This window comes from Pezoporus occidentalis, unplaced genomic scaffold (genome assembly GCF_034315485.1).
Source record: "Pezoporus occidentalis ecotype Australia unplaced genomic scaffold, CSIRO_AGI_Poc_V1 ctg6, whole genome shotgun sequence".
In the NCBI taxonomy this organism is placed as follows: Eukaryota; Metazoa; Chordata; class Aves; order Psittaciformes; family Psittacidae; genus Pezoporus; species Pezoporus occidentalis.
Window position 1 is genome coordinate 4,755,303 of NW_026915943.1, and position 21,194 is coordinate 4,776,496.

The 21,194-nt window shown below is 41.8% G+C and overlaps 1 protein-coding gene across 9 annotated transcripts in view; it reads left to right on the forward strand.

Moving 5' to 3' along the window:
• The first annotated feature begins 283 nt into the window (after positions 1 to 283).
• Positions 284 to 21,194, forward strand: part of PICALM (phosphatidylinositol binding clathrin assembly protein) — a 74,948-nt gene continuing 54,037 nt past the window's right edge. For 3 of the 9 annotated variants that reach the window (XM_062639146.1, XM_062639147.1, XM_062639154.1), the window contains exon 1: positions 285 to 612. In XM_062639146.1, the coding sequence (XP_062495130.1) occupies positions 483 to 612 (130 nt within the window). In that variant the 5' untranslated portion in view covers positions 285 to 482. Of the gene's footprint in view, positions 613 to 21,194 lie in introns of all 9 variants that reach the window. The other 6 variants (XM_062639148.1, XM_062639152.1, XM_062639153.1 and 3 more) reach the window with 3 other exon arrangements.

A 21,194-nucleotide genomic window follows, 5' to 3' on the forward strand; every position in this document is an offset into this window, starting at 1 on the left:
CGGCTCTGAGGGACCTGACCCGCCATTAGCGCGCAGCGGGGAGAGGAGGGGGCGCGCGAGGCACCACGTGATACACCGACACCCCCCCCCCCCAGCCTTCGAGGACGTGGGCGTGGCAGCCAGGGTGGGTCACGTGATGCGGGCGGCCCGGAAAGATCCGAGGAGGAGCGCCGCCGCGGCCGCCATTTTCCTGCGGCGCCCAGTGTGTGCGCGCCCGGTCCCCGGCCGGGGGAAGGCGCGCAGGGGGAGGGGACGGCACGGCGGCCGGGGGAGGGGGGTGGGAGGAGGAAGAGGAGGAGGAGGAGGGGTCCGCGCTCGGGTGACAGGTCCATCCCTGAGGGCGGAGCGGGGGCCGCCTGCGGCGCGGCGGGGAGAGGAGTCCGTGTGTAGCTCCGTCCCTCCCGGCTAGTCCTTCCCCCCCGTCCCGGCCCCTGAGGAGGCAGCGGAGCCGCTGTCGGTTCCAGCGCCGCCAACAGCCCGCCATGTCCGGCCAAAGCCTCACCGACCGCATCACGGCGGCGCAGCACAGCGTGACCGGCTCGGCGGTCTCCAAAACCGTTTGCAAGGCCACAACCCACGAGGTTATGGGGCCCAAGAAGAAGCACCTAGACTGTGAGTACCGGGGAGGGATGGCGGCCGGACGGCTTCCCCCGTGCCCGGCCTGTCCCGCGGTCCCGTGGAGCTGAGGACCGGCTCTGGGGATGCCTCCTTTCCCACCGGTAAAGCCTCGTCAGGCGGAGGAGCTCCGTGTGTTTCGGCGCAGGGCATTCTTATGGCGGGGGTAGGGTCGGGGACGTGGCGATGGAGATCTTGGGAGAGGCTGTTCAGTGTCTCTGCTCTCCAGAAGGGGCCTTACTGGCTCTATGCACAGGGCCCTGGACAATGTGAGCTCCTGAAGGGCAGGACTTGCCCCATACCCCTTCCTTGGACGGGGAGAGCCAAGCAGAGGAATGGGCTGTAATTTCCTTAGTAATTGATCTCATTTGTGTTTTGCGATGACTGCACTCCCCCATTCTATAGAGGGAGTTTCAAGAAGGAATAGCTGACCAGTTATCTTAATGCTTTTCCACAGTCTACTAGAAAAAAGAATATTGCTTCTCTATCGTTCTTATAACTCTTCCACATAGAAGAATATGTGAAATGAGTGCTTGAGGGGCTATTTTCTCTCGGGAAGGGTGGTGGTCTTAGCCTTGCCTTCCTGGTCGGTTCCCTTCACTTGGGAAGATGGGCCTAAGAGGGCTTCTTTAGACCTTTCACTACCTGAGCTCAACATCCCATACAGGGACTGGCCTTTTTCCGGCTTCTAGTTGAAACGGAACCAAGGTGGAAGGGTTTAAAATGTTTTCTATCAACTCCATTCCATCCAGCTGATTATGAAGAGAATGATAAGCACTGAAGTTCATATTAGTGTGTCTCCCATTATGCTGTAGGGTTACAGGACTGAGGAAGTTCTTGGCTTGAATACCTGATTATCTTACATCTATTTATTCTAGGCATTTTAAACACCCTTCTTTCCCCTCCTTGTCATCTCCTGTCCACCCCCCCACCCCCCCTCCGGTATGTAAGGAAAGATAATGTAAGGAAAGATACTGGAGGGAGATGTATGGCTCTGCCTTCTGTATATAATCTATAATCTTTCTCCTTTCCTCCCACCCACGTCTGTAAGGAGAATGGTGGGTCTTAATGTGTCTTGAATATGTGTCTTCTGGCTTCCTCTATATCCAAACGAGAAGACCAGATAACAGTACTAGGATTAGTTGTACGTAGTTCTTTTTTTTCACCAAAGCGTGTCTGACTTAAACCTTTAAGAAGTTCATGTTCTGTGAGTACCTGAGAGGGATATGATCAATTTTATAGGGTAGCCCCACAACAGTCACCTCAGTTTCTTTCTGGTATTCCCTCTTCTATCTCACCCCTTGACTGAAGACTGAGTGGCTTTTGGTCAGCCCGCAGGGTCAGAAGGCTGAGGCTTTAAGTATCCTAGTCTCCGGTAGAGAAGACACTTTGTCATATGGCTTCTATATGAAGTCATGGTGTTACTGGATTTCACACAACAGAAGGGAGGCTTTCTGGAAACAAAACTTTGTCAGGTTTAGCCTGGAATAAGGCTAAAACTCCAGTTTTGATAATAATCCATTTAGCATCTGAATTATTTCATGGTGTAAGCTTTATGAAAAGGAACATCAAACTGGCAAGTGCTTTTCGGGCTGGTGTGTGTATAGCAGGGTGGTGCTCTTGCTGGGGGACATCCTAATTGAGATTTATAGGATGCTGCTGTAAAAGGGTGCTTGAACTTCCTTAGAAAGCTGTCTGGTAGCTGCTGGATGAGAAAACCATTTCTGTATTTCCCTTGTCTGCTCCAGACTGTCAAAAATCCCAATTCCTGTTTCTTTCTCAGAGATTTTCTTTAATCACAGCAATGTAAACTTGGGTTTTTTAAAGTAGTTTTACTACTAGTCGCTTCTTTTTTTTTAGTGGTTAAAGTAGAGCATGGGTAGCTAAGTTTTGTGTGCTGCCTCTAATACGTTTGTTAGGACTTTCTGTTCCTGGCATCAGGAAATGACACATGGTTTTGTATTTTGAAGATTTTCTTTGTTCATACCGTTTATGGTTGTATGTTTAAAAATGAATGCTTTCTGCTGTGAGTCCAGCCCCACCTCCGAGTTATTTGTACATATCTTCCTTTTACAGCAAACAGTGTTAACTACTAGGGAAGTCCTGTGAACTGACATCTCCCTGTGAATGACACTCAATATACCTGTCTTCATAGGTGGCATGCTGCTTAAATACTTCTCTAATTGGTGTTTGTTGTGATAATGACAGCTAAAACTTACCTTGTTAAAGGTTGTGTCCTGGGTGGGTTGATAAACTGAGTTTCCTCATGCTGTCCTGGAATGAAGTCTGAGTTTTGTAGCACTTGCTGTGACCCTGACATGCATTCTTGCTAATGTGGTATTTGTGTGGCTTGCACAGATCTTAGTATCTTTCTGATCTTGTTTCTGAGATTCTTTCTTTACTAAGCTTGAGCCATTATGAACACACTGAATTAGCTCAGTCTCATGTTAACCCCTACAAATGGGGGCAAATCTAGCATGTGTACCTGTGCACATGATTATCCCTGTACTTCTTTATCTTGTCCTTGACTGCCTGTGGGGTTCCAAAACTTAAGTGCTCGCCATTCTAGGCTTCTATATTCCCTCTGTATTTCCCTCAGTGAGCATTACCTTAATAATCAGAGTGTAAAAAGGCATTCTTAGCCCATGATGATAGAATATTCTTTAGAGTAATGATATTTTTTCTCTCCCGTTACAAAGCTTAGTTGCTTGGTTTGTTTGAGGCAGAAATAATTCTAACTTGCAAATGGACATATCTTATGATAAGTAGCAAAAATCATCTTATGGTCATATCCTTGCACTCAGGATATGTTAGTTTTAATTTTCTCCTGTTTAGAAAGTCCAGTCATTTAGCTGGGATAAGGATTCTGTTTTGTAATGTAGGTGCTGCTTTTGTAATGATGGATTGCTGCTTTTATAGCCATCAGACAGGTTTAATAGCCTTGAAACCCTCAAAGCATAGTTCTTTTACAGAAAACCCAGTTTCACTAGGACTTTGTCCTAGTTTTCACACCTCTCTGAGCAGTGAGAGCTCAGGACTGGCTTGTGGGTTTACCTTGTGCGCTGGGATTTATACAACCCTTTCTTTCCTGTTTAGCTTTTTGTTGCTGTGTTCAGTGCTGTTTAGTGATGCTAAGAACAAGTGCTTTAGGTTGTTTGAATGTAAATTGTGCTGGAAACCTTGTTGCTGGGTTTCACTCCTTTTTTTGGGATGATTTTAAAGGAGGGAAGGGGAAGTCCTTGCATATGTATGTGTGGTGGGTAATTAATATTAGGAAACCCAGAAGATCGATAGTTAATGCCTAGTAGAAGGTTTCACAGTGTCAATTCAGTTAAACCACTGTAGCAGCGATATCTCAGTAGCATAAAGATGTTTGTGTACAAGCACATGTTGTGGAGTGTAGTTAAAACAGCTTTGATGTGAAACATCCTCAGGGTTGGGTTCTTGAATGAGTACGACATAGTAACCCCATCTGCTTGTAGCTAATGGAGTAGTGCTCTTTAAAGGAGAATGTGGATGGATGGCTTGGAAGGAAGTTGCAATGCTGTAATTATCCATTCTTAACAGGAAATCTCTCTATAGTTATGCCAGAGCTTAACTTCCTTGACTCCTTATTGTGAAGAAAAATCCGTGTTCTTGAGGAAGACGATAAACCAAAACCCTCCCCTGCACTGGGAGATGTTTGCAAGAAGCTGTGTAAATGAAAGTAAACTGCACTTATGGGAGCTTGTGTAGCTGGTTTGGTTTTGTCTAGAGGCTACTGCTAGTGGAGATAAAAGTGCAGCTGAAGCCTTGTTTTCTGTCTGTGTTGGGGCCAGCTGCTGTTTCCCAGATGGGGGTAAGCAGAAGATAATCTTGCAGAACTGAAGGACAAGGATCACTCCTTTTCCCTGTTTCTCACAAGAGATTTGTAGTAAAGCTGGGAAAAGCAGTATTTTAAGTGCTCACTTGCCTTTACATGCTGAAGGGTAAGTGGGTTACTTCAGTGATGTGGTGAGTTAACTGCTGTCGTCTGTGGATACTACCATGTTATCCAGTAGGAATAGATTACCCATGTTCCTTTTATGGTATTGTTGTACTTCACCAAATCCTTCTGGGTTTGGCAGGATTACCTGAAGTTTCTCGTGGCTTTGCTTCCCATTTTCTAGTTGACTTAAATACCTGGAGGCAATCCATTGTTGCCTCCAACTATTCCGTGTAATTATTTCAAATACAGATAATTGCATTATTACAACTTTCTTTTGAAGTACTCAGGTTTTTTTTTTCCTGAGTTCTTCCATGACTCCTTTGTCATTCCTTCCTTAGCCAACTTTTCCTAACTTCTTACTAGAATTCCTTACAAATGCTTGTGCCTTTTAGGAGAGGACGAGAGCTATTGCCCTCCTCTAGACTGCCAGAGGGCCAATTTTCTTCCACAGCTGCTCATTTGCAGCAAGAATAGCCATTTAGTTCTGCAGCTGTTGTTTTATTTTACTTAGCCTGAAGCAATATTCTACCTTGGATGAAGTAAGAGGCAGGAACTAAAGAGGAGAAGCTGTAGGACACCTGCAATCAGCTCACTGTGAGTCTTCATACTGTCACTGTTTCCCCTCAGCTGTGGTTAGTCAGGTGTCATGTAACTTTGGGCTGGAGCTGTACTTGCGAGGTTTAGTTCTTTTAAACGGTGCTGTCATCTCTATGTTCTAAAAGCAATGCTTGGAGGAGGCAATTCCTTTGCAGTTCAGCCTGTGACCTCATGCTCTATTTCAGTCTTTAGTTCCTAATCCTAAAATGAATTTCTGATCTGTAGATGTGAAAGTTTTAGGCTGTTCCTAGTGACTTGGCACACAAAGCAACACTAGTTTGCATAATGATACAACTTACTGTCCAACATGGAATTAAAACTTCTCTTTTTTTTTTTGCTTTGTGTATATTGCCTTGTATAAAGTACGTGATCAGTAAAGGACTGATGGTAGAATGCTGGGAAAGTTAACTTTTAACATGACTGACTCTTGCTCTCCCTGCAAAATGAACCATGTTTTCTGAAGCAGAGACATCTTTTCCATTTAGAGAATCATAGAATAGTTAGGGTTGGAAAGGACCTTGCAATCATCTAGCTCCAATCCCCCTGCCATGGGCAGGGACACCTCACACTAAACCATGTCACCCAAGGCTCTGTCCAGCCTGGCCTTTGAACACTGCCAGGGATGGAGCATTCACAACCTCCCTGGGCAACCCGTTCCAGTGCCTCACCACCGTAACAGGAAAGAACTTCATCCTTGTATCCAATCTAAACTTCCCCTGTTTAAGATTTAACCTGTTACCCCTTGTCCTATCGCTACAGTCCCTAATGAAGAGACCCTCCACAGCATCCCTATAGGCCCCCTTCAGATACTGGAAGCTGCTCTGAGGTCTCCACGCAGCCTTCTCCTCTCCAAGCTGAACAGCCCCAACTTTCTCAGCCTACCTTCACACAGGAGGTGCTCCAGTCCCCTGATCATCCTGGTGGCCTCCTCTGGACTTGTTCCAACAGTTCCATGTCCTTTTTATGTTGAGGACACCTGCTTAATTTGAAAGCTTAATTTATTTTGTTTTTTTTTACAACCTTCCTAAACTTAAATTTTTACAGTATCTTTAAAATCTTTTCACTCCCCAAGTCTCACACATTTTAAATGTACTACTTTAAATATAGTCCACTGGTCTACTACTGGTCAGTCATAGACACTCTTGCTTTCTGTAAGCTGTGCAGAAGCTGTTCCTCAAGCACATAAGAAGAAATCAGGTGAGTATTGTAAATGACTTGTTTATAAAATCTTCAAGTCATGTAGTGGGCCAGTTATTAAACATTTCCAAATAATTCAGGATACAACTTTAAAGCAATAATCTCAAGTATGTGCTCTTACTTCCGAGTGTCTTGGCAAGCTCCTGCTGCAGCAATGAAAACTTTGCTTTGTGTCAAAGAGCTGGGGTTTTGTCCATCAGTTTAACCAGTTAGAGTTCCTTCTGGTTGAAGTCTTAATGCTGGAAGTAGGTGTGAGTTGGAGCTGAATGTTATCTTGGCTTAGGTAGGAGAGAGATTTTAGGACTGATTACATCAGCACAGGATTAGAAGTAAACAAGAAATAACCGGCCAAAAAGCAGCAACCAAGTGGAAAGAAGCTGATATTGATATAAAATTGTGGGGGTTTAGTATTTTTCTTGCTCTTCTATCAGTTTTCTCCATTGTAAAATGGGATTGAGCAGGCAGGGTATGACTTTATTGAGTATGTATCTTTCTAAACTCAGAGGAAGTAGAAATACTTTGTATTTAACCTTTAGCTTTACATCACAACCATAGCAATTAGCTGGCAGTTTCTAAACCTCAAAATACTGTTAGTAAATTTGGTGCTACCTTGTGGTACTCCTGAGCCTTCTAATGGCAAGTCGAAGTTAGGAGTAATATGTGAGAAATCTGGCCTTGAGCTTTGAGAAATCAGGGGACTAAGCTGTATTTAGCTGTGTGAAAGTAACTTGAGAAAGTTAAGCTTTTCGTGAGGGCTTAGCAGATACACTGGATTTTCCATTTGTGACTAAATGTCTTCTGTGCTGTTTTGCTAAAGGAGCTTTATTAAAGTAATGCTTATCTGGATCATTTGTAATATTAAACATGAGGGAATTGGGATTTTGTAAGTTTTACCTCAAAACAGAGGGTGTAAGCTCACAAGATCTATACCAAAATTTAACTTGGCACTGTCAATTCCTGGCCTGAAGTGTAAGAATGTTTCCTGAACAGTAGCATAAAGGGAAATTCTGTGGTTTTAGTTTAATTCCTGTGTGACATATACCTAGTCTATAAAGTTGCAAACCCCACCTTTTGTGTTCTGTCTCATTTTGAACTCGCCTACATAACTTCTTTCAGCCCTATGCTAATTCACTGTGGAAGAGCTCTCCACATCAACCCCTTTTTCCTTTTCTCCTAAAAAGAGACTTTGGGAATCTTCACTTAATGTTCTTTACTGGTTCCTCCCAAGCAAGCAGCCCTTCACTCCCAGCATCCATATGTTCTAGCAGTGGTGCCCTTCTGCAGCAGTGATGCTTTTGCTTATGTAGGAAGTGGTAAGTTGGCACGGGTTGAAACTGCTCTGGTATTTCGCATATTTACTCTAAATATGGTACTTGCAGTAGCATGCAGCCCAGCTATTCCAGTTGCCAACTGTGTGTTAGGACATCAACAAAGTATCTCTATTGGTTGAAACATTTGTTAATTTTTAGTAGTGATTTAACACAAGTTAAAGCAGCAGGTATAAATCCTTAATAACATTGTTTCCTAGTAAAGTATTTAATGTATAAAAGCTTTTCATATTAATAACTTCTAAAAACTGAGACTTTTTAATTCAGTTGGAAAAGGCGGTAATGAAATTAATATTATTCCTCAATTAGTTTTGCTCAAAAACACCCCAACAAATCAAACTCAACCTAGTGGTATTCAGCGGCGTGGCAAAGGCTTCTAAAGCTATGGTAGCAAACTGGATCTCCAGACCCAGAGCTGGTAAGATGCAAAATTTTAAACTCAACTCAGGTTACAAGCAGAAGTAAACATGTTTTAAGCATTCATCTCTATTTAAATACATAGATTTTTCTATGCCTTTAATCTGTCAGTAAATCCCCTCAGAGCAGTTCTGGTTATGAGTTGTTGCTTTACCTGCCAGACCAGAAGTTTGAGGGTCCTGGCTGTCACAAGGTAAAAGTTGGTGTCTTAGAATCATAGAATCAACTAGGTTGGAAAAGACATTTAAGACATTTAAGGGATGCTGGAGAGGGACTCTTCATTAGAGACTGTAGTGACAGGACAAGGGGTAATGGGTTAAAACTTAAACAGGGGAAGTTTAGGTTGGATATAAGGAAGAAGTTCTTTACTGTAAGGGTGGTGAGGCACTGGAATGAGTTGCCCAGGGAAGCTGTGAATACTCCATCCCTGTCAGTGTTCAAGGCCAGGTTGGACAGAGCCTTGGATGACATGGTTTAGTGTGAGGTGTCCCTGCCCATGGCAGGGGGGTTGGAACTAGATGATCTTAAGGTCCTTTCCAACCCTAACTATTCTATGATTCTATGATTGCCTTGGAGTTCTTAAGGGCTGCTTGGCTGCTTGTGACTTGCTTTACTGCTGCTGCTGTTTGGATTCTTGTGGGGTGGATAAGGAGCTGTAATGTGCTATGGAGACGTTTCTGTACCTGACTCTTGCTGGATAAATGTGTGCTTTGTGCTTTGGATTTAGATTTGTTGTGTAGTGTTGTGTCCCTCTCTTCCCCTGTTTTCTCCCTGTACAGAAATCACATCAGCATTTCACCTATGTTTTGTTTGCAGTTGCACATATTGGTGCCTATAGGGATGCTGGAGAGGGACTCTTTGTTAGGGACTGTAGTGATAGGACAAGGGGTAATGGGTTAGAACTTAAACAGGGGAAGTTTACATTGGCTATAAGGAAGGAGTTCTTTACTGTTAGGGTGGTGAGGCACTGGAATGGGTTGCCCAGGGAGGTTGTGAATGCTCCATCCCTGGCAGTGTTCAAGGCCAGGTTGGGCAGAGCCTTGGGTGACATGGTTTAGTGTGAGGTGTCCCTGCCCATGGCAAGAGGGTTGGAACTGGATGATCTTAAGGTCCTTTCCAACCCTAACTATTCTGTGATTCTGTTTGGCTGATATCTCTGCTGTTGCTGACAGATGGGTCGATATTTAATTGGAAATTGGGTCACACTTGATTTTGATTTATTCCCTTTCCCTCCCTCCCTGCCCAGTATTGTCATAAAAGCTGCAGCCATCATGCAACCTATTTCAGACTATGGAACTCTATTCTTGATCTGACCTTATTTTTTTGTATGAAATGTTAAAGGTTGTTTAAACTCTTTGATGGTTAAGTCCCCATCCCGAGAAGGGTGGTATAACATGATTGGATTTAATTGTCTGTCCCTTTCTGTATTTGCCAGGAGCTGTTGGTGTCCATTCAGCAAATAGACTGTTATGAAGAGATTAAAAATAGCTTTCATTTAAAAATCAGTCTATTTAGGAATATTTACTTGATTATGTGTGGCAGCTCCATACAGCTGTAGTTCATGAAGCAGTTCTTCATTTCTGTGTTGATGTAAAGCTATCTTCATTGAGCCTGGCTTAGTCAGATACATACCTTCATCAAAAGGAGCATGACCAGCAGGTCGATGCAGGTGATCCTGCTCCTCTGCTCTGCTGTCCTGAGGCCCCATTTGGAGCACTGTGCAGTTCTGGTGTCCTCAACATAAAAAGGACATGCAACTGTTGGAACAAGGCCATGAGGATGATCAGGGGACTGGAGCACCTCCTGTATGAAGACAGGCTGAGAAAGTTGGGGCTGTTCAGCCTGGAGAAGCTGTATGGACACGTCAAAGCAGCTTCCAGTATCTGAAGGGGGCCTGTAAGGGTGCTGGGGAGGGACTCTTCATCAGGGATTGTAGTGATAGGACAAGGGATGATGGGTTTAAACAGTGGAAATTCAGGAAGAAGTTCTTTACTGTGAGGGTGGTGAGGCGCCAGAATAGATTGCCAAAAGAAGTGGTAAATGCTCCATCCCTGTCAGTGTTCAACACCAGATTGGACAGAGCCTTAGGTGGTATGGTCTAGTGCGAGGTATCCCTGGTCATGGCAGGGGCTGAACTAAATGATCTTAAGGTCCTTTCCAACCCATACCATTCTGTGGTTCTATGATAGTAATGCTATGCTCTCATTAGCTGGGGTTTATTCAGGTTACTGACCTTGGATTTGTTATCCCTTTAATAAAATTATTTTTAACATATTAATAACCTGTCAAATTCAGTAGGAGTTATTTCTCCCTGCAGTGCTTGTGTTTGTCGTGAGTGTCACAGTACAGCATTGCAGAATTGACTTTGAGTACAAGAAAGAAACATGAAGTCTATTTTGATCATGGGAATGAAAGAAAAGTCAATGGAAACCACATCTGAATACTTTTGCATTTCTGGCCTGTAGATATTTATAATAAGCATATGAAATGCAGCATTCTATTAGCTGTCATACAGAAAAGCTCCAGTTGCACAACTCCTAGTTGTAAAGTGTTTGAAACACAGGGACCAGCACACTGTGTTGGGATGGCCTGGGTACTGACTGTTATATTTAAGTTCTTGATGGTTAATAGGGAGCTAGTTCAGACTTTCCTCTAGATGCGTTCAGTTGGAATGCTTTGCCACAACGGTAGCATCATTAAGCCTCTCAAGTGTAATTAAAGCTAAACCATAAATTAAGTAAATTTCCCAGCCCATTACTTCGCATTAAAAAATCTGGAATATGTGAAATTTGTTTCAGTGCTGAATTTGGTGTGGAGGAGATGGAAATTCAGAGAAACTTTTGTGTTGGTTGTCAAATAGCAGGGAACAGCATAGTTGGTTCAACCTCTGCTGTTTGGAATTGCGTTGTTATGAACTTGAAGCTCTTACATTTCCAGGAGCTGATGTTCTGTTTTGTTGAGGTTTGCTTTTTGTTTACACACAGTTGTTTTATGAGGAGACTTTCTTCAGATTTAATTATCTGTAAATAGAATAGTGAATTGGAGGAGATACTTCTGTCCTTATTTTAAACTGTCAGTGAGGAGCCTTTGTAGACAGGAATGTGGTCTCTTGGTGTATATATAGCAGGGCTGACACAAGATGTTACAGCGCCTAGTTTTACTGTAGCTCCATATTCTTTTTAGCTCTGCTGAGGTTTTCACCAGTGAATAAAAGTTACTTTGAAGTAAATGGAATAAATTCTTTTGCATTAACAGCTTTTCTTTATGAAACAATTTCACTTTAAAAATAGAATCTGACTGAAATCATCTTTTACTGAGGACCAAAAGACAGATGTTATTTACTTCTTCTCTTGGCTTGAGTTTATCTTAGAGGCTGTTTGTGATAGGGACGTGGCTTTGTGCATGGTAAATAGAGAAATTCCAGTCTGAAAGCTGTGGGATACAGAGGAGTTCTCTGTGTACAGCTTCCCTTATCAGTCCAGTTTCAAACTTAAGGGTTTGAAGCTCCATGTTTGCTCTGAAACTTTGTGAAACTTGATAAGCACATAAAGTGCTAGGGAATGCTCTCTAAAACCAAGAGATGAGAGAAAGAAGCTGATCTGGATTTATGAAACTCAGGTTTGTTGTAAGAGGGTGGGTTCCCCTTTGTAAGTTCATGTGCTTGATCCATTGAAAATCAGTAAAGTTTAATGTGTGGTGCTGGAAAAATACAGCTTTGTTTTCACTTCCATGTTCAGTGAAGACCATTTCTGCTCCATCCTAACCTGCATCAATTGCCCTGTATTGTAAAACTTTGAGCAGTTTTGCTATGGGCTGTAAAAGATGGGTTTGCTCCTTCAGGTGTTGTGCCTTTGTAAAAGGGTCCTTGTCAAATGTGCATTGAAGCTGTACTTGGGATGAGCCAGGATGAGTTTTGTTTGCTCCGGGAGCTCTATATATCCCATGGGAGATGTTAGTCTAAATTGAAGAAGGAAGTAAAAGCTAAATTAGGCATTTCCAACATTCCTATTAATAGTATGGAAGGTTTTAGCTGTTCCTTTACTTGACTGTCTCCCATCATGGGAGTGCTGCACAGTAGGTGTACGTGAGTGTCAGTTGGAACAGTTCTGAGGAGATACCCGTGTTTTGGTGGGGAAGGGGGTGATTTTTTTTCATTCACTGGTTCTTTGAGCTCTGGGGCTCTGTTTTATCCCATTTGCTAACAACTAATGTCAAAATCCAATCCTGAATTGGTCAAAAGGAAAAGTATGGAAGTGGCTGTCAGTGAGTTCAGCTACTTTAAGTGCACAGTGTGAAATAGATTGTATGGAATTGATGGAGCTTGCGTTAAAATGGCTACAAGAAGTACTGTAAAATCAGGTAACTTGGATTTTAGTTGCTTAAAAAAAAAATCTTAATTTAGAAAGTAGTGATATTTTTTTAACCAGAATTACTGGAATTTTGCCCTTCACCAAATACATTAGTATGGAAGGAGCGGCTTCATGGGTTTTGTTATGCTTTCTCCTGTTCCTGCTGGGACAAATGAAGATTAGTCCCACAAGAGTAGACAGAAGTCATATAGACATGGCTGGCATGCAGATGGCCTTTTGCATAAAGAAATCACCTGTGAGGCTTAGGGGAAAGAGCAAGGAAAAAGCGGACAGCAACACAATTTGATGTCTAGAATTCAGTTCGGACTTTATACTACATGCTTTGTTACAAAGCCCGCTATTTTTCTTTCACTGCTTCAGCATAGAGAAAGATAAACCTTAAACACATTCTGTGTATTCAGACTGTTTTGTGTATCATCAGGGGGTCCAAAATTTGGCCTTTTTGATCTGTGAGGTATGAGCCCAAGTCCCCAACTGTGTAAACCTGTGCTGTTGTGTGATTTTCTGCCAGTTGCTTTGTAGGTTGGTGTTTGATTTTTTCATTGAACGGTAAATATTTGAAGTTTGAGGATTTGCTGCTTTGAACATTCAGATCAGGACATGTGATATAAAAGCAGATGATTTAAATTGCTTCTTTCTTTGGTCTGTTAACTGAGATTTGGGAAGGAAAGCTTTGCAGCAAGCTTTGGACAGGTGTTTTTATTGCCTCTCTATTGCCAGTGGAGGGAACTTTAATGGTAAAATCTTGAGGGTGGTTGGTTTGGGGTTGTCCAGCTTCTATAGAAACTACAGGGAGGGGAAAAGTATTCCCCAGCGTAACTCACTCAGTGAAATCATTTTGTTGTTCATTAGCAGTGTGTTTCTCTTGACTTTGCTTTATTTTCCCCCCTTTTGTTGGGCTACATCTTTTGTCACATATAAGCTCTTAAATGAGAGCTGCAGTTTTCACTGAGACCTGTTTAGTCAGCTAAATCAGGAAGCAATCATCTGACAGGGCACTGCTCTAAGTATTTCCTTAGAGATCAACAGAAATGTAAGATACAAAGGTTTTCCACACAGAATAGGAAATATTACGTAGCTGAATTGTAGCATTATGTGTGTAAAGTTAATTCATAGTAAGAATCTAGGCTGACGCCTAATGTGTGAGGAGTTTTCTTCTGACCGGTGAGCATCTTGCTATTTATAAGGAAGTCTATAGCACTCTCTTTTAATAAATAATATTTAAAAAATCATATATTTGGACTTCTGTTTTTTATGTGCCAGAAAATGCATCACTTGCAGTAAGTTTATGCACTGGGCTTTTGATACTCCCAATATTAAAATGAATTCAAGTTACTTGGTCATTTTTGCATAGTTATGATGTTGGAAGATCATAATTTAATAACCATACTATTTCAGGATATGGCTTAAACCTCTTTGGTGAAGAAGTTTCCCAGATTTTTCCCTTTATCAAGTTAAAATCACAGTTTTGCTACTTTATATGAAAAGCAGTTAAAAGTGGAGTTCTGTTTTTAACCAATGTACTGCAGGGGCAAAAGGATCTTTAATAGATGCTGTTTCACCATTAGAATGTATTGACAAGTACAGCTTCTTTTGTACAACAAACCAGCAAGAGCTCTTGTCAAAAGAAGGCTTATTTGCACAAAATGATGTTTCTGGGTCTTTTTTTATTTAACCAGGTATTCACTGGATAGCTGTTTACTGAAGGTGAAGCTGTAGAGGATGCTATCTGCCAAGATACATGTCCTGCATGCATTTGAATACTTGTACAATTACACTGAATTTATTATCCTATAGAATTCCAGTTTGCTGAGGACACCAGAACACCTAAAGTGCTGCAGGCATTCCACAGCCTGGGAAGCTCCATAGTAGATGATGTGTTTTGGCATAAGTGCTTTCAAGAAACTGGAAAACCTTTAATGTAGAGAAGGTCATGTTGTATGGAGGTGGGTATCATCAGTGCTGCGTCTTCATCTGTAGTTGCAGCACTGATGGCAGTAAGTACAGAGGTGTGTCTCCTTTAGCTCAGCGTTCATGTTCTATTCTTGCTTTGAATTAGATTCTGTTGAGAAGGAAATCTAATTTCCAAAGTCTTATTTTAAAATGGGACAAAATAACATAATCCAAACAACTCTGCTAGGGTGAGTAAGACTTTTGAGAGTGAAATGAGGCAAGTATTGAAGTAGGAAAACTTCGTATCAGATGACTTTGGTTGCTTCTTGGCTTTGGTTGCTTCTTAGCTTTGGTTTTGTCTGTGAAACTGTCTAATTACAGATGCAGCTCTGTCATTTGAAGAGGGGAAAAAATGTGGATTGTATGTGATTAGTTCTAAAATTATGAAGATCAGGAGAATTTTGGGCTTGAAAATCCGCTGGGGGAGGTGTGGTAAGAGGTCAGGCTGGCGTTAACACTCAGTGGTAGTTTCAGTTTCGCTTTGCTGTGGAGTGATGGTGCTTTACTACTACAAAATTGCTTTCTGATGCATCTTTTAGAAGAAAGTGATATGGAAGCTAAGCATTTAAGAAACACATAGATTACCTTGAGTGAATACTTTGTGTATTTACACGATATATATATTTAGGTTTAGAAATGTGCTGGAGGTGTTTATTGACAAAATGTGCTATGCCTGAAGTCAGGTGTATTTTCTCTATTAAACCTTAATGCAGCATTAAGGAAGTCACAGATGATGGAAGGTAGCATAAGTACTTTGAGTATACTTTTCAACAGGTTTGACCTGAATCCCATATGGACCAGGTGAGTTTTGGGTCTGGAAGCTTTGAAAACCAGCCCTTTAGCTTTATCACAAATAGGGGTATCACCAACTATGGGACTTACTCCTACAAGCTGAGGTCAGGAGTTCTTTGTAGGATTGAAGGAGGGTTCGATACTGAAGTGAACCCTACTTAAAGGCCCACCTTGTAAAAACTAGAAGTTGTCTTGCTGCAGGGTAACTGTAGAGCTGTGCTCATTGGGGATTTCTTGTTCTGCAGTGTCTGCTGTTGACAAAATGGTTTCTCTGTTCCACTAGGCTACAATGCTACTACTGTACCACTGCTAGCAAGCTGCCAGGTATGGGCATTTGTTGGTACTTTGAGTTTAGGAGGTATTTCAGAGCAATCTGCAGGGAGTGGCTACGTACTATCAGCACTTCAGCAGCAGCTTGTACATGTGCTTTACAAGTCTTGTTTCTAACACACATCCATTAGCACAACTTTTTATTGTACAAAGGTGTAATCACTGTGGGGTATTTACAGACTATGTTCCTTTGAAGCAGAAGGAGAGGTCTGTAAGTGCATACTATAACCAAAAATTTACAGTATGCAGAGGCAGATGGCTTGGGCACTATTCTTGTCAGAGAGAAAGATAGAGAACAGCATGATAATGTATTCCATGTGTATGTGGTGGTGAAGAAACCTGAGGGTTGATATCTTTGGCATCACATACTGATGTATCTTGGCTATCTATAAATCATGTTGCGTGCCTTCTCTATGCACCTTCAGGTAAAAACATAGGATAAACTCACACGTATGCAGACTGTTAGCTTAAAATAGCTTCATGTTTGCAGTAGGAGATGAAAGTAATCTAAAAGTTATACAGTGTTCAAAGTAATTAGACTTCTTCAAAACAGAAGTGTTCCATCTAATGCAATTCATTGTGCTTCCAGCCATCCGCTGTGTAGGACTATCCACACTATAAATATTATACTGCATATTTATCAAAATATTTAATGTATTGATTTGATATTATACTCTAATATATTGAACTGAAATATAATGATTCAGGTGGCTGTCACTCAAAATCAAAACCTGCTTGGCCGCCTGCCCTAAGGTATTCTCAAACTGTGTTGCTTATGCAGACCCCTTAAAGTATGTACCTGCTTTCTAGCTACTCATTACCTAAAGAAGTGGATGCATCCTCAAGTGTTTGCAGTTATGTGCTCTGAAAATGCTGACTTAATGTTGAACAAATAGCTATGTCTAATTTCACCCATGAAACATTAAAATTAGCATATGATCAGTGAAAAATAATACTTGTTTCTCCCTGATTTAAACAGGCCAACGGGTTAAATACTCAGCTTGAATGTACTACTTATGCAAGAATTGCCAATACAGGCATTTTCTTGTCTTTGCAGTCAAGAATCACCTTTAGAATATGATTCACAGGCTCATTATTAAGCATGTTTGTAAAGATAGGATCAAGACTCTAAGTTTACAGAGACTTCTCAGTGGGAATAATGTGCTAGTGTATGTGTGGGAGCAAATACTTATTTTGGCCTAGATTTTGTGATAAAATGCTTTCAAAGTTACTGTAGGAATTCAGTGTAGAGCAAAGTGTTCAGTGGTTTCAGCATGTCTTGTGTATTTCTCAGCCTTAGGGTGCTAAAGCAGTAGTCTTGTTCAGGGGAAGAACTCAAGGTCTGGTCTTAAGAGTAATGCAGCATTGATAAAACTTGGAACTTTGCAAGGATGATGCTTTAGCAGAAGATAAATACTTGGATATCCGAAAAGCTGTCCTAAGGAGTATTGCTTTAAAGGGGGAGGAAAATCATGCCTCTATAAGTAATCCTAAACATTCATCTGTTGCATGAAATTTGGGACCGGTCTTGTTCAACATCTTTGTCGCTGACATGGAGAGTGGGATTGAGTGCGCCCTCAGCAAGGTTGCCGATGACACCAAGCTGTGTGGTTCGGTTGATACCCTGGAGGGAAGGAATGCCATCCAGAGGGACCTTGACACACTTGTGAGGTGGGCTGATGCCAACCTCATGAGGTTTAACCATGCCAAGTGCAAGGTCCTACACCTGGGTGGGAGCAATCCCAGGCACAGCTACAGGTTGGGCAGAGAAGAGATTCAGAGCAGGCCTGCAGAGAAGGACTTGGGGGTGTTGGTCAATGAGAAAATGAACATGGGCCGGCTTCAGTGTGCGCTTGCAGCCCAGAAAGCCAACCATATCCTGGGCTGAATCAAAAGGAGCGTGACCAGCAGGTCAAAGGAGGTGATCCTGCCCCTCTACTCTGCTCTTGTGAGACCTCACCTGGAGCATTGTGTGCAGTTCTGGTGTCTTCAACATAAAAAGGACATGGAACTGTTGGAACAAGTCCAGAGGAGGCCATGAGGATGATCAGGGGACTGGAGCACCTCCCGTATGAAGATAGGCTGTGAAAGCTGGGGCTGTTCAGCCTGGAGAAGAGAAGGCTGCGTGGAGACCTCCTAGCAGCCTTCCAGTATCTGAAGGGGGCCTATAGGGATGCTGGAGAGGGACTTTTCATTAGGGACTGCAGTGACAGGACAAGGGGTAACGGGTTAAAACTTCAACAGGGGAAGTTTAGATTGGATATAAGGAGGAAATTCTTTCCTGTTAGGGTGGTGAGGCACTGGAATGGTTTTCCCAGGGAGGTTGTGAATGCTCCATCCCTGGCAGTGTTCAAGACCAGGTTGGACAAGGCCTTGGGTGATATGATTTAGCGTAAGGTGTCCCTGCCCACAGTAGGGGGGTTGGAACTGGATGATCTTAAGGTCCTTTCCAACCCTAACTATTCTATGATTCTATGAAATAGAGGCAATTAGAAGTTCACAACCTTCTTGAAAATCACCCTGTATACATCATGTGCAGGAAGGAACGTTTGACAACAGCATTTGGCAGAAAAAGCTTTATCTGGCTCATTCGTGCTGATAGGTTTCCCCTTAATGTAGATGTGTTAAATTTGGTACGCATGTCTAAGTTAAATAAGTTTTGCATGTTGGAGATTGGAATTTTTGAGAGTTCTTTGAGTCTACCATGTTATATGGGATTCATATTAGAGCAATGTGACCGCTTTGATGTATGGAAGGATTCAAAGTCAGGCTTTCACATCCTCAGCCAAGACAGTTCAAGGAGCCATGGATTATTTGGTGTATTCTGATCTTAGAGACACCTTTAGAACATTAGTTTGGAATTGCTGCTCACATTTTGTGCCCAGTATAACTGTGGATTCCTTTTCTTTGGACTTTTTAGCTTGTATTCATTGAGCATGACTTTGCCATGCGTAAACAACATCACTCTATGTGTGCTTAAAATCTATCTCCATGTGTTGAATTTGTAAGAAAAATGTGTATTTTTGTACTGAAAAGAGCTTACAACTCTTTAAAGTGGCATAATAAGAAAGCTTTATGAAAAACAATATCGGTAAAAATCTCTAATTTAGACATAGTTCACTGTATCAAAACTGTTCTGCAAGGAGATGTGGAATCATGGATGATTCTTCATCTAAAGAATGTTTTGCCAGCATGCCACATCCATTCCAGAGATCAATAACCTTTAACTTCATATCATTAAGTTAAAAACATGCTTGTCTAAAAGGGGGAAAAGTGATGCTGAAATGGCTTCAACATTAAAAAGCCTTCCTTCTCTAAGCTTCACAAGGTAACTGTGAACAGATATTTAGTACTGTTGTCCTTTACAAGAGGAAGGGAACGCTGCAGGAGGAAAGAGAGCACTATGCTAAGGAATATTTACTTACATTAGTTGAATTCGAGTTGGCAGGACCTGGTAAACACCTGAAATGAAACTTGTGATTCTAGCTGAAATAATCTCCTGTTTCTGTTGACTGTCTGATTTTGATGAATGCAGGTAACAGACATGTTTGTGGGAGTGTTTCCTGCATGATTCTTTAAGTAGTTCATGGGAGAACTGCTTTGACATAGGCTGTTTGCATCACTGTCATCAATTTGCAGGATACTTGAAGTGGAGAATATGTCTGGATCTGGTTCTACTGGTGCTTTTGTGTTGTGTTGGAATACACCATGTGTTAACAGAGAGTAGCTTTGTGCTGGGAATGTTTGCAGCTGCTCTTGAGATCAACAGTCGAAGGCAAATTTATGCTGATAAATTGGAGTAGTACTTAGTGCTCGCTAGGGCAAAGTTCTAAATGGGTAAAGAAGGTGTCAAAGTCGAGTAGAAAAGGATTATCTGAAAGTGCAGGAGCACTAGAAGAGGCTTTGGCTCATTTCATTGTCATTCTAAACCACCAGTGTGAGGCCACAGGAAAGATGGCAATCCTTTTGTATGCTTATAGAAGAATGTATTCTGAGACAGACAGTTGTTTTCATTATATTTGGTGCTGGGGAGCTTCAGTATCCAGCCTAGGACACTATATTTAAAATAGTGAAACTGTAGAGAATCATAGAATGGTTAGGGTTGGAAAGGACCTTTAGATCATCTAGTTCCGATCAGCTGAATTAAGGTGACTGGAAAGTTAGGGAACTCTGGAAGAAAAATATTTATTAAGTAGAAAATAGTAGCTTTCCATTGTATTGATGGCTTTTGTGCATATGGAGGATATTCTGTCTCCACTGAGAAGGACAAGAGGAAGTTCCTTTGTTTTAGTCTGCAGCAGAACATCAGGCTTTTGGGATATAGATCGAAGAAAGCTTGGAATTATGGAGATGTGGGGTAACCACTGAAGTCCAAAGTAAGCATCTTTGGAAAACAGCAGATGATCATAGTTGAATGGTTCAGTAATATGATAGCTCATTGTTGCTGAATGTGGGAGGACTTGTCCACTTCCCTTTTTCCTCTTGTTCTTCTTGCTCTTGCATGTCATCATCTCCTCTTCTGTAGTGGCTTTTGCCAGTTTTGGTCTTCTGTGAGCCATTTCTTTTATCTTGTAGGATAATGGAAAAACTGTGTGGGGTTGTGTCCCCTGTGTGTCATCCCCTGTCCTCCCACCCACCACCACTGAAGTTAGTGTCAGAAGGAAAGTGTAATTTAAGGCTCAGTCTTGCTACCCCATTGATGGCTCTCCTAGACTGTGTAACCAGCCCAACCTGTTCTTGTAAATTTGTGGTAGGTCTAAGAAAACTAACTTACATGATGTGTTAAGCTTAAATCAAGATCTAGGTGTATTAAACTGTTGTTTGAAGAGTAGCAATGTTGTAGCAAATAAAGGAATGAGTAAGCTTGTAGCAGTAGCCACAAAAGCCAGCTCCAGTAGCTCTAAGTTTGTTCAGTTGTGAGCTTGATAACCTTTTCCTTATATTAAAAGGGAGAGGAAGAGTCATAAAGCTGAACAAAACATGTTGTCACTGATATATGTTCCACGACTGGATGTCTTTGAGAACTCATTCCTCAGAAGGATCCAGGCTCTGACCTATAAGACTGCAGTAGCCGAGTGGAGTTTAGCACTGGTTGCTCTAAGATGGACCCATTTCTGAGATGGGATTAGAGTAGGTGACATCCAGAGTCTCTGCCCAACGTGAATTATTTTATAACTTGGTGATTCTAAGTTTGTATAATTTTATTTGCTGTGATGATCTCCAATTCAGGTTATTTGCTTAAATTGAGCTTAACAGAATACCAGGAACTTTAAAGTGTAACATTGATGATGCTTCCAGGATGAACAGAATGGCTTAAAATGGTCATTTTTTCCAAGGAAAAAATTATCTGATGAGCATATAAGAGGAAGGATGGTGATGTTGGTATATTCAGTTTCTAAATTGCTCTAGCTTGTTTATATGGTACACTTAGGCTTGTGTAAATGTGCCTGTAGCTGTTTCTGGGTTAATGAGACAAGTGTAGTTGAAGTTGAGTATTGAATTTCCAATATGTGGCTGGAGCTGTTGAGACAGAATTTTCATGGTAGCCTTTCAAGTGTGATGGGGGGTACTCAGCAAGTTTAAAGGTAGGAAATGATTTGGGAGACGATGTTCCACTCTGTTCTGAGT